Source organism: Miniopterus natalensis, chromosome 7 (assembly GCF_054644295.1).
Source record: "Miniopterus natalensis isolate mMinNat1 chromosome 7, mMinNat1.hap1, whole genome shotgun sequence".
In the NCBI taxonomy this organism is placed as follows: domain Eukaryota; kingdom Metazoa; phylum Chordata; class Mammalia; order Chiroptera; family Miniopteridae; genus Miniopterus; species Miniopterus natalensis.
The window spans coordinates 32,668,434-32,681,261 of NC_142087.1; the positions used below are offsets into that span (position 1 = coordinate 32,668,434).

The window sequence follows — 12,828 nt, forward strand, 5'->3', positions numbered from 1 at the left end:
TCCCACCCCCTCACAAAATGCAGCAGCATTTTCATTCCGGTTTAATCCCCCATCCTATTGCGCTCTGCACCCAAGGCCGGTGAGACGCGCACCCGAGTCCCACTGCGGTGTTCACGTGTACAGTCCCCACAGCGTTTCTCTTTGGAAAATGAGATCCAATGCTGCTCCGTCCTCACACATACCTTACAAACAACGGGCTCTGTCTTCAAATGGCAGCTTCTTTTCCTCCCTGGCCTCTGGCTGAAATGTTGGATTGGAACTTGGACCACGTCGATGATTATATAGATAATACAAGCAGACTGCCTGTCCAGAGAGCCATTTGAATGATGCCTTTTTTCATGTATCCCTTCAAATAATTGTCTTGTTGAAAAATATCATGTACAAAATGAACTGTTACGTGTGCGAATCCATCTGACCCGTAGCTAGATCTGCGTGTGTGTGTGTGTGTGCGCGCGCGCATTTAAACAGGCAGGGTATGGATTTACCTTCTGCAAGTCCTTGACCCTTGGCCGATACTTACACACGAATTTCGAGTTGGGAGACGATGGGAAGGGAGAAGAACAAGCCAGACATCAAACTCATTTATTCTGAATCTTAAATTAGGACTTTTTATCATCAATATTTTGGTTACATTGTTACACAAAGGACAAATTAACATCCGGTTTGAGGTCTCTTCTTTGACTGCTTTGGGATTAGTGACATCTCCTTGGCATAGGAATCCTGTACCCATCAACGCTCAGCTGGGTTTTAACAATATTGTTGTACAAGGTGCCAAAACAGAGAGGATTTGAGAAACTGCTCCCAGGGTGCCTCTGCTTTAACCACTGAGACTCCAGGTGGCTTCCTGCCCGGTGCACACAGGGGGGTGTCCACACCCCTCTTTCCCGGGTGGGTCAGAAGGGATCCCAGGGAGAGTGGCTGGTCCTGCCTTCTTTGAAGCACCTGATCCCAGGTGAGCTCCTGCAGAGTGGACCCCAATCAATGAACCAGGCTGCTGGGAAGACCCAGGTCACTCAGCAAAGAAGCTGCATACTCGGGAGACCCGAGCACACAGCGCCTGCTCTCATCTCCCATGATCCAGGCCACCCAGGAACGTCAGGTTCTTAGAGTATTCCAGAGAGTAATTTTTTTAAAAAAATCCAGGTTGTTCATTCTAAAGGTGCATCTGAGATTAGAATCTCTTTGAAAGAATCCACGAAATTGTCCATTGGTCATTTTCACCTTGGGACGCAGGTGCCTTTCGTTTGGTTTGGTCTCATCCAGGAACTCAGCACACATTTCTCTCCCTCAGCCCAGCATGAGGAATAAAAGCGGGGGTGAGGAGGGAGAGTTGAGCATGGGAAGCAAAGTAAAGCTTTTCGAGGGGAAAAACACACACACACAAACAGTACAGAACAAAAGTCCAGTCCGATCGTGCAAAACTCGCGTCTCCAGATAAAGCACTTCTGACAGGTCCACAAAGCCCCCTCCCCTCCCAAGTCCTTCCCTCCTCCCGGGAAACACACAGAACGAAAGCGGAGCCATTCTTTTTCTTAAGGCTGGACAGACACACAGAAGACACATTTCACGGACTGGCCGGCGGGCAGCGAGCTGGGGGCTCTGCGCTGAGCTCTGAGCGCGGCCAGCCCCCTGCGGTCCATCCTGAGGTGTGGGCACTCCTCCCTCGGGGCGACAACCAATACAGCGTCCAAACAGAAGCAGAAGGGGCAGTGGCCCCAACAATGAAATCCCAGATCGACGTTACAATCACAGGTACAAACTGCTCAAATCCATAGTGTCATTTCTCCTGAAGACCTTGTCGTCTAAAGCTAATTAGAGGCCAGGTTCCCGAGGAATGGTCTAGAGCGAAAGAAAATACTGGAGATCTGGAAGGAAACCATTCTACCGAGACGGTCCGACGGAGCTCTGGAAACAAGTCGTCCCGATCTGCCAAGTCCAGGGGTTGGGGAGGGCGGGCTCCTGGGTCCAGCGTGCAGCTTCCCCGCCATCCCGGGCTCTGCGTTTATAGAGGGAACACCAAGAAGCCGGAGAAGGTGGAGTACTTCCAGCCCCCCATGAGGTTGCCCCGCTCCAGCTTGAGGTGCACCTTGTCCTCTCTCTCCATCAGCAGCAGCACCCCGTTGCTGGCCGCTTCTCTGGTCACGTCCTGGTCCCCTGCGAATGCTGAGATCACTGGGTAGCCGTTCTGCATTAAACTGACCTACAACGCAGAGGGTGGGGCTCAGCACGCCACGCAGGGCCCCCCTGTTCTCACACCTGTTCTCTCCTCCCCCCAGCCCTCCCCCCAGCATTTCCAAGGAGCCCGCCCCAGAAGCCTGGCCCAGAGGCCTCGGCTGGCCCCCAGCCCCCCTCCCGGACTCAAAGAGGGGGTGCTGGGTCTGCAGCCATGGGAGACGAGTCACCCAAAGCTGAAAGAGTCCCGTTTCCACAGCTACCCACCTGGATGGTCTGTCTGTTGTACACTTTGACCACGTGGAAGCTGAAGCTATAAATCCCTTTTCTGGGCGCTACAAATATACTGGAGGCAAGGTCAAAATGGTTGCCGATATTTACTAACACCTGGAAAAGAGAGGAACACACACAAACATAGCAAGTCCCCCCCAGGCACTGGGTGGACCAGACTGGCCCAGCAGTGACCCGGGTCCCCCGTGGGCTGCCAGGCCACCTACCCGGGGGGAGGCACTGCTGAAGTCAAAATTCCCCACACACAGGGGGACGTGGCTTCAAAGGTATTCTAATGGATGGCAATCCAGACAGAATTTTTAAAGTATATTCACTTGTGAGTTGAAAAAGTGGGTGCTAATTCTGTACATTGGGGGCAGGGCAGAGAGAAAGGAAGACAAACTGGAAGTTGAATCCGTTCCTAGGTTTGAAGGATGGTGGGGACTTCAGCATGAAGCTTTGACAAAAATTAGAAATTAGAGGGCCGTACCGAGTGGGTAGAGAATGGGCTACGGGGCCAGAGGCCAACTAAATGAGATCACGTCCCCAGATGAGGCTTGGGACCCAACTCCCGCGCTCCAGGACCGAATGGACTGTGTGAGGTGCTGGTCTTCACGTTCCCCCAGCCCCGGCACGCACCCTGGCGGCACACAGTAGGTGCTCAATAATGGCAGCTGAGTGAAAGAGCTCAGGCCATAAACACGGGCTGTGTCTGCTTCCCTCCTCTCTAAGTAACGTTTGTTTCCTCGGATGAGCTATGACGTCATGCCATGCGCCTGAATAAATAGCAGGGGGTCCGAATGGCAGTGTGGACACAGTGGCTCAGCCCTGGGAATCCTGTCACGCGCCAGAATAATGGCCCATCCAGCCATGGGAAGCGAGGTCACATGGCCCTGCAGGTGGGGTTCCTCAGGCCCAGGGGGAGGGGAGCACCACATCATCAGCAGAACCTGGAGAGCAGAGGGTCCCCCGTCACAGCCCGGTTCTTTTTCGGATGCTGAGGACAGAATTTGGCCGCTGCCTCGATCCTGCCCCCCACTCCTGCGCACACACAAATGCACAACTCGATGAAGATACTAGAATGGCCTGTCTGGTGTTCCGGGCTTTCAGACAAACAGCCAGCAACAACAACACAGCCCCGGACTAGAGAGCCTGTCATCTGCTCAGAAAATAAATGTCAGCGGAATACGTTCTGCGGTGGTTTCTTAGGCACTCGTTAGAGATGAACAGCATGCAGTTCCCAGAGCGATGCCAACTGCTCCTATGGCCACAACTGCTGCCCAACTGCCTGCCGGGACGGCTGGGAAGCCAGCCTGCACCGGAGCGGGGCGCCGCCCCATCCCCCCAGTCCGTGGGGCTCGCACAGACACGCGGGCACTGCGGGTAAGGGTGGCGTGCCATCCTGCTCGCTGTCTCCCCAGGACTATGCTCTCCGGGGGTAGGATGTGCTCCACTCAAGCCCTTAAGCGGCTTCTTCCAACTCTTTACCTCAACTCTTTCACCTCAGTTTTAAATTCAGGAAACTGGCAAGTTCGGGGCCCTGCTGTCGACGAAAGAACTCCCAGCCAGCTCCGAAAAGCAGTCTGTTTCTCCCTGACCCGGGCCCAGGGGCGCCCTTCAGCCTGCCCGGCCATAGGTGTCCCAGCCATCAAATGAGGATCCTGCTGCTTACCCTGCCCCTTGTCACCGTTTCCTTGACACGCAAATTAAACGAGGGACGTAAAAAGGCGGTGAAACTATTTGTAGGGCATTGGGTGGCGAATTATAGTAACATAACAAAGAACTTATTAACTCAATAAATAGTTACCAACCACCTATTTCCTGTTGTCTCCTTTATTTGAGCATAATTAAATATTTGTATGTCTTGTAAATAAAAACAGATTGAAGACAGACTCCCTCCCACCACCATCCCCAGATCCCACACATCTTCAAGTATGTACATGCTCCCTAACGAGAATGAAAATAAATGAGCTCGCTGGCCTAAAATGAGGCAAGGGGGGTGTGCGGGGTGGTGGACACTCGGGTGTCAGAGCCGGCTAATGCAGAGGGGAGTCTGTGTGCAGCTGGCCCTGTGTGCCGTCACAGCCAAGAGGGCGCCATCCCTGGGAAGCCTTTTGTCGAAAGGAAGGGGCTGATGAGTTCAAGTTTGGAAAGCACTATTATGCTTTCAACTTGTTTCTGAAAAACAACAGAAACCAAGGGGGGGGGCAAAGGAAGATCACACCCTCTGGTCCTGGGCAGCCACAGCCCAGAGAAGGGGTTGCCAAGGCAGGATCACGCCCACGACCCTCCGGCTCTGACCCAGCTGGGGGAAGTTAAGTGGGTTCGGGCAACTCAAGCCACTGATCTTATTTTGATTCCTGTAACCTCGCTATACACTGACCTACTGTACATATAGTATTTGGAGGTTACCTCCTGTGTATTGTTTTCACTATATGCTGCATTTACATAACACACCCTATTTTGTTTTGTATTTATATAACCATCCCTGCTATTTCCCTCCCGCTCCCGCTCACTTATTTTTCTTGAAGATAAGCATGTCTCCCCAGTCCTTTCCGAAATAAGCAATAGGTCCATCTTTTCCGAGGCCCACTGAGGCCTCCCCAGAGCCCCTCCTGGAGCGCCTGGAGTTTCAAAGGCTCAGTCTCCGAGTTGGCCCCCTGGGTGACCGAAGCCCATGCACCACAAGCGACAGCCCCACCGCGGCTTCAAGGAAAACCCGCAGTTCCCTTTTGGGAAACACAGTTCTGAGCTCAGCTCTAAGGGGCCCTCCGTCACCCAAGTGCCCCCCCCCGAGCTGACAGTTACAAAGCAGCGGCCCTGTGAGGAGGGGGACGGGCCAGGAGAGCCTCCTAGAAACAGGAGCGAGAAGGGCGAGGGGCAGGGCGGGGGCGCCGGGAGCCGCGCGTGGGTCGGTCGGGCTCGGGAGCCCCGCGCGCCCAGGCCCCGCCTGCCCGCCCGGGCTGGCCGCACGCTGCCCGCCCCCGGCTGACCTGGTCGAAGTAGATGGTCATGGTGCGGTTGCTCATCTCCGACGGCTCGTGGTTGGTGCTCCGCGTGGCGGAGAAGGCCACCTTGGCGCTGCCGGAGCGCACGGAGATGCCCAGCGAGGAGGTGACGGCGCCGTCCGCCGACGGGCTCGAGTCGCACACCACCAGGCACTTGCCCTCCAGCACGATGGGCTCCGTGTCGTTCTGCGCCCGCACCGGGCAGCCCGCGGGCAGCAGCAGCAGCAGCAGGGCCAGCGCCGCCCCCAGGCAGGAGCCGCAGCCGGCCGGCGCGAGCAGCGCCCCCCGGAGCCCGGGCATGGTCAGCGGCGGCCCGCGGGGACCCCGGCCGGGCGCCCGCATCCGGGCTGGGGGCGCGGCGAGGGCGGGGGCGCTGGAGCAGCGTGCGGGGCGGGGGTCGCCTCCTCTGGCCTCGGTCCCCGGCTCTGACGGCTACGGCCAGGGTCGTCCTCACAGGCAAAGCGCCAGCGGACCTGTCAGGGCGAAGAACCCGAACCTTAGACTGGGAGGGCGCGCGGGGGGCGGGCGCCGGAGGCTCTGGGCCCCTCGCCGGAGGCCACCCTCTCCCTCCCGCGCGCAGCACCCCGCCCCACCCCCGCGCGCCCCTATTGGCACAACAGGTTCCGAGAAACGCCCCGGCGCCCTGGGCAGGGCATCCCCGAGGCTCCCGGGGCAGCGCGCCAGGGGAGCGGTCAGGTCGGCGCCCGCGATGCCGCAGGGCCCGAGCACCAAGGCGGGTCGGGCCCTCGGGGGGCCCTCCACGCCACCCCACACCCCTGCTCCGCCGGGGGCGCAGGCAAAGGGAAACCCGGCGGCGCGGTCTCGCCCGCGGCTCAGCGGCGGGTCCCTGAAAGCCACGCCGGGAAGCCTCCCGCTCCCGCGCCTTCCCCGGCTGCTGGTTCCCCACCCTGGGCATTTTCTAAAGCGGTCCGCTCGGTGAAGCCCTTACCCATTTCCACCCAGAGACCAAGTCCCCGGGACGCTCCCTGGGGCGAAGCAGAGAGGGAGAGAGACCCTAAGGGCAGACACCCGCCTGCTCGCCCCCGCAGTCGGCACCAGCGCCTGGGAGAGCCCCCGGATCCCTCTGGCGCAGGACCAGGACCCAGCGCCCGCGGCCCGGAGCTGGGCGCACGGCGCCGCTTTGTCTCCAGACCCCGGGCTCCCGCTCGCCGGGCGGAGGCGGCCCCGCGGCTCGCCGCGAACTTAACCTCTTTCCCGGGCCCCCCCGCTGCCTCTGAGCCCCCTAACCAGACGGTCACTCCCACACCCAGCCCAGCCTTCCCCTCGCCGCCCACGGCCCCCGAACAACTCCTCCAATAGTCCAAGAAGAGAGAAGTTGTTTCTGGGCGAGTGGCCTCTGTCCTCAGCTCCAGACAAGGTGAAGCCGATATTCTCGGTCGGCTCTCCCGACGCCCGGACGCAGGTTCGCGATGGTCCCTATTCAAATGCTCGCTCGAAGGCGATGAACGCGCGGCTGGCGGAGCGCGGGGCCCAGCGGGTTACCTGGAACATCCATGGCGAGCGAGCTCCGCGCCAGCCAAGTTCTGCCCAAAGACGAGCGGAGCGCGCGGGAGGAGACACCGGGCGCTCCGCGCTCCGCGCGCCTGGCCAATGCAACGCCGCCCCGCCCTGCCCTCTGCCGCGCAGGCCCGCGCCCGCGCCGGCTCCCCGCGCCCCGCGCCGCCCCGCACCGGGACCCGCGCGCCGCGAGCCCCAGACCGCCCCGCAGCCCGCTCCGCGCTCGCCCGCGCGCCGCCCCGCACCCAGCCCGTGCGCGCTCCGCACCGGGTCTGCCCCGCTCCCGCGCCCGCGCCCGCTCCCGCTCCCGCGCCGCGGCGCAGCTCTCCCCTCCCACCCCAGGTTTGCAGCCCCGGCCTCTCCGCCGGTCTCCGGGGGCACAGCCCAGCCCGCGAGGCCTCGGAGCGCCCAAGGCGCCCCCCGGGCTCGGCACCCTGCCCCACCCCCGCCGCGCCCCGCGCCGCCCAGGCCCGGCTCTCACCCCAACGCCCAGAGGGAAATCCTCCCAGGCGCCTCTTTCAACAATTAGGCGCCGTCGAAAGCACCCGTCGCGCCTCTGATTTTCGATTCTTTCTTTTCTTTTCCAAATTCCCTCCAAATCTTAATCCTGAGCAGCGTCACCTCTTTCATAATTGGTGGGGGGGGAGGGAAGCAGTTTTATTAAAAATAAAAAAAGAAAAAGAAAGAAAAAAGAAAGAAAGAGAAGGGGTGGAGAGGGAAAGGAGGCTTGGGGTTTGGATGCGTAGAGGCTGCGGTTCCGGAGTCTCCAGTTTGGGAAACGTCAGGGCTTGGCAGGGACTGAGGCGGCGCCTCCGCCTGGGCTTCTGCGCTCCGCTCTGGACCTCGGCTCCCGGATGGCGCTCGAGCTTATTTATTAAAACGCTTGCTCGGAGCTCTGAGGACCTGGGGAGACGGACGCGGGGGGGTTTCCGAGCTGCACCCACAGCGCGGCGAGAGCCGGAGCACGGACGCGGGGCGCCACCTACGGGCGTCGGGGTCTCCCTGCCGCGGGCTCCGGAGGAGTAAGGGAGCCCTGGGGACAGGGATGGTTCTGCTCATAGTCGTCTTTGACCCTCAAAAGCGCTCCTGGCCTCCCCAAAAACGTACCAGTCAAGGAGCCTTCTTTGCACCCTCGCCCCTGACAAATGCTTGGCGCGCGTGAGGCCTTTGCGCTCACCAAGGACGCTGCCCGAGGATGCACCTGCAGAGCCTCCGCGCAGCCCGGGCTGCGCGCTCCAGGCCTCCCGCAGACAGACGGCGTGCAAGCGTGTGCTCACTTTTGAAACATTGTTACAATATGCTCAATCCCCTGACTTGCGCAGGGTCCCGCTGCCGACAAGCTGATCGGCACAAATGGGCCAATGCTGCCCATGAACACAGCAGAAGCGCTTCTGAATCCTCTGCGCTTTGCACCTGACCCTCTCCCCGTTAGAGATTTCAGCCAGAGGCCTGGTTCCACCCTACCCCCCGGGGGTTGTCAGGGTGGGGTTTCCGAGGTCTGGCACCCTGCACGCTCTCCCGTGGCCCTTCTCCCCTTCTGACCCCGCAGGGCGTCACCTCCCCTCAGATCAGGTCAGCCTCAGGGGGTGTGGGGGAAGGCTGGGTAAAGGGGAAGCAATTCCAGCCTATTGCGCGAGATCATTATAACCTGTGGTTGTGAAAGTCCGATGAAAAGAACCTCTGAGCTAAATGTTTCCTACTTCCCGTGCAAAACAGTACACAAATGATAAAGTGGCCCCGAGTCTATTATCCTGCTCTGGCTGTTTGCTCAAAATTAAGTGTTTTGCTTCAACATTTTTATAACGTGCTGGTCCGATGCTCTGGACTTTGCCAGGAAACGTCTTCAAAGCGGCTGTATTTTGCTGCATTTCTGTGAGGCTACCTAGTGGAAATTGTTAATTCTTACTTTCAGACCCTCGCTTTCCTCCAATGTTGCGTCAACGTGACCATCTCCCATCGCCACAGTAAGCAGGGCGCCATGGTTCCATCATAGAGTCCTGGCTCGAACACAAGCGAAAGGAGCAGAGGGCCCTGGGTCCCCGAAGGCAACGTGAGGCCCCGGCTGAGCAGGAGAGCAACCTGGGGAAGCTAAAGACGGGGCAGCACCTCTCACACACCTACAGGTCTTTTCCTAACAGCTCCCTCCCCACCTGCCTTCAAGGCTGTGTTCCAAGCATCTCTTCTGACTCATAGAACTGCAGACACACGTGAGCAGGTGGTTACCTTACCCTCCGGGGTCGGAAAACCAAACCTCTTTCCAGGTGGCAGCACACACATTTAAATTCTGTAAAGAAACCACTCACCTATAAGGTGAAGTCAGTTACGGAATTAGAGCAGGAAGCGTTCTCCTGAAATGGGGAAAAGCACGGGTTCCGTTTAAATGTGGGCTTGAGGTTATTCTGAGCAGGAAGTCGGCAATTGTGAAAAGCCGAAGATCGACAGGGATGGAACACTGTTCACCACTCAAGAATCGATTGTTCTATGAGGAGACATTTAACTGGTGAGAGATTTTAGTCCATAAACATACTTGGGAAATATTTTAGAATATCACTAGATTTAAAAGTGAAAATGTTTTCTAGTTATCGCAGGAATTACCTTTTCTGTCCCATTTCCACATTACTAGCAATCGTTACCATAGTACTAGAGCAGTAGTAGTCGACTGTTCTCTTAAGTGCAGGCACATCCCCATGACAATCACAGTGTCAACCGTTGATCGAGCATCTGTTACGTGCCGGATAGTATTTAGGATATGACATGCAGTTTAACACCCACGGTGGCCCTGCAGTTGGCAGATGGTCACAAAGAGCTAAAGAGGAAAGTATTCTAATATATCTATTTAAGTGTGAAAAGAAGCTGGGAAAATTCAAGCTCCCTTCCTTTCATTTGTCCTAAGTATTGATCTCTAATAGAGCATAAATATATTTCCTTTGGCTAGAACCCATCGCTAAAATACATCTTCAGTGTTCATTGTAGCCTTTTCTTGCTGCTTTAAACTAATATATCATATTTTTTATTTTATTCCATGTGTGTGTTAAGTATGATCTGCTGCTAAGTATCTTAGACTCTTGGATGTGAACACCATATACATGCTTTTAAACATAAACATAGAAGCATTAATCAGCGGAGATAATGTTATTTTAATTTTAACATCATTGGAGAATACTTGACAGGTATAATTGCATATGTTTAAAGTGTACCTGCACCGTGGTGATCAGATAGACGTACACATTGTAGAATGATTACCGAGATCAAGATAATTGATACACCCGTCACTTCACATAACTCACAGTTAACTCTTTTTCTTTTTTCTTTATGTGATGAAAATGCTTAAAATTTAGTTTCAGCAACGTTTAGTACAATACCGTATTATTAACTACAGTCACCATGCTGTCCAGGAGACCCTAAGCACTTCTTACAACTGAAAACGTGTACCTTTGACCTACATCACCCGTGTCCCTCTCCCGCCAGCCCCTGGCAACCTCCATTCAATTCATTCCAATTCTAGTTTTTTATGACATTAGGGTTTTTTTTTGTTTGTTTTTTTTAAGATTCCTCACCTGCTTGGCTCAGCGGTTGAGCATCGACCTAGGATCCGGGAGACTGCAGTTCGATTCCCGGTCAGGGCACATGCCCGGGTTGCGGGCTCGATGCCCAGTGGGGGGCGTGCAGGAGGCAGCCGATTAGTGACTCTCTCATTATTGATGTTTCTATCTCTCTCTCTCCCTGAAATCAAAAAAGTTATATTTAAAAATAAAGATTCCTCATATAAGTAAGACTATACAATATTTGTCTTTTTCTGTCTGGCTTATTTCACTTGGCATTAGTATAATGCCTTTCAGATTCATCCATTTTGTCACAAATGGCAAGATTTTCTTCTTTTTTAATATTCAATTAAAAATATAATATTCGATTGTATATATGCACTACATTTTCTGGTGAGGGACATCCTGGCTGTTGTAAATAGTGCTTCAATGAACATGGGGTGCAGATAACTTTGAGAACCTGATCTCATGGCCTTGGACATGCCCATGACTGGAACTGATGGGCCATAAGGTAGTTCCATGTTTACTTTAGTGGAAATATAATTTTTTGAAATTATTAGTAACTATATTTCCAATGTGATGTAATACTATTCTAGAGGGTTATTAAGATGTGGGAAATAATAATTCTAAATATTGCATACCATTAAGTTATACATGCTAAATTTCTAACTATGCATGCTTGTATTTCTCCCTGTAATAAAACATATGGGAGTACACATTAAAGTTGAGTAACGGCAATGGGGAAAATAAATACTCAGTGCTATATGGACACTTTAATCTACTGAGTTAGCAATATAAGAAAAAAATATTTAAAAATTAGAACCAATTCTAGTTTAGATCAACAGAAAGACCAGGAAAGTGTGTCTGTCTAAGCCACAGGTTTGTAATTGTTGACAGAAATTACTAAATAATCAAAATAATCTGGTCAAAGCAGGTAAACATTTGTGAATAGTTAGTAATTCCAGGTGAGCTGAAATCGAGTCAATAGGACTGTTCGCATTGTATAGTCATATTATACAAAACAAACTACCTTGTCATGCATAGGAGATACTGAATTATTTTCAAAGACCATATACAGTAGAACCTCGATGCAATGGACTAATCCGGGTGGGCCAGGGGTGTCTGTGAAAGCCGAAAGTCTGATATATCATAAAGTAGGTTGTCCGAATGTGTATGTTAAAAAATTAACAAATTAGGTAGTTTACCTGTTTTCACTTATGTAGACGTGTGTGATTAAAATTAAGCATGTATGAAAAGTTTAATTTCACAGAAAAGTTTCCTATATGTATTACAGTAATTTTAAATTGATAGTGAATAGGTCTAGTAAATGCGCCCACTCCCCAGTCACTGCGAGTAAACAAATGCACAGGACTGCGGCGTGGCTTAGTGCACACGGAATATTGGCCTGCGAATGTTCACCCTGCTGCAGAAATTCAGGCCAGGTGACGACAGAACCGGTTACTGCCCAGGGTGTGGTGTGAGCACGTGCTAATCATTCCCCGAACATTGTTTACGAGCCGTGGCTCTTGGATTTAAATGTGTAGACTATAGTTGTAGATGTGTAATATTTACTTACGTTGGTGAAATTACTACAGTGCTTTTTCCAACATATGGCCTATTTGCTAAAATTTGATAAAAATAACAGTGAATTAATAACAACAAAAAAATAACCTGTTAACTTAATTATAAGCAAACCTCGGTTAAAAGCATTTTAAAATTAACAGGGTGTTAATTTTCACATATCACATACAGACCGGAAATTTTGTCCATTAAATCTAAAGTCCATTATATCAAGGTCCAAAAATCTGAGGGTTTACTACACTAGCTATTTTTTCTGACACACAGTTCAACATTTAATAAATTTTTTTGCAAATATGATTTTAAATTTAGCTTTTATTAGCAAACTGATAAAATACAGAGCAAACCTTTGACCACAGTGCGATATCATTTCCCCAGTATGACAAAATGAACATATTTACATGATAAAAAAATACTTTTTCTTGCTCTAGAACCCCTTGTAAACTTAAAAAAGTCAGTTCAGTTACCTATTTGTGGGTAAATATTAGGGTTTGAGACCTTATGAGGCAAGGGTACCACAAACATTCAAAGTGGCCTGTTTTTCTTGGTACCTCGATGTCTCCTGCTACTTGATTCTTAATAAGGTAGATCTTAAAATTAGTATAAAGGGGAAATTATTAAGTGAATGGACTTCTAACATTTGCAACTGTGATACACCAGCAGACATGGAAACTGTTGGTTGGAAAAGAAACACTTGGTCTTTACTCTCTTCAGCTCTGTCTAGTTGTCGTACATAATCC

At 52.9% G+C, this 12,828-nt stretch overlaps 1 protein-coding gene across 1 annotated transcript; it reads right to left on the reverse strand.

The window, feature by feature from the left end:
• Positions 1-435: 435 nt before the first annotated feature.
• On the reverse strand, positions 436-7,037 carry CBLN2 (cerebellin 2 precursor). Its single transcript, XM_087818602.1, has 4 exons — positions 6,954-7,037; positions 5,436-5,923; positions 2,440-2,559; positions 436-2,200 (listed from the first exon to the last, which is right to left on the reverse strand). Exons 2-4 carry the CDS (start codon positions 5,790-5,792, stop codon positions 2,003-2,005), a joined length of 675 nt encoding a protein of 224 aa, XP_087674728.1. The 5' UTR covers positions 5,793-5,923; positions 6,954-7,037; the 3' UTR covers positions 436-2,002.
• Between the last annotated feature and the right edge of the window lie 5,791 nt (positions 7,038-12,828).

What these genes read in the sequence shown, in the direction of transcription:
- CBLN2 (XM_087818602.1), bottom strand. Translation starts at nt 5,792, where the DNA reads ATGCGGGCGCCCGGCCGGGGTCCCCGCGGGCCGCCGCTGACCATGCCC. An exon ending in TGACCATCTACTTCGACCAG is followed by an intron (nt 2,560 to 5,435) that starts GTCAGCCGGGGG and finishes TCTCTTTTCCAG; the next exon opens with GTGTTAGTAAATATCGGCAA. An exon ending in ACAACAGACAGACCATCCAG is followed by an intron (nt 2,201 to 2,439) that starts GTGGGTAGCTGT and finishes TCTGCGTTGTAG; the next exon opens with GTCAGTTTAATGCAGAACGG.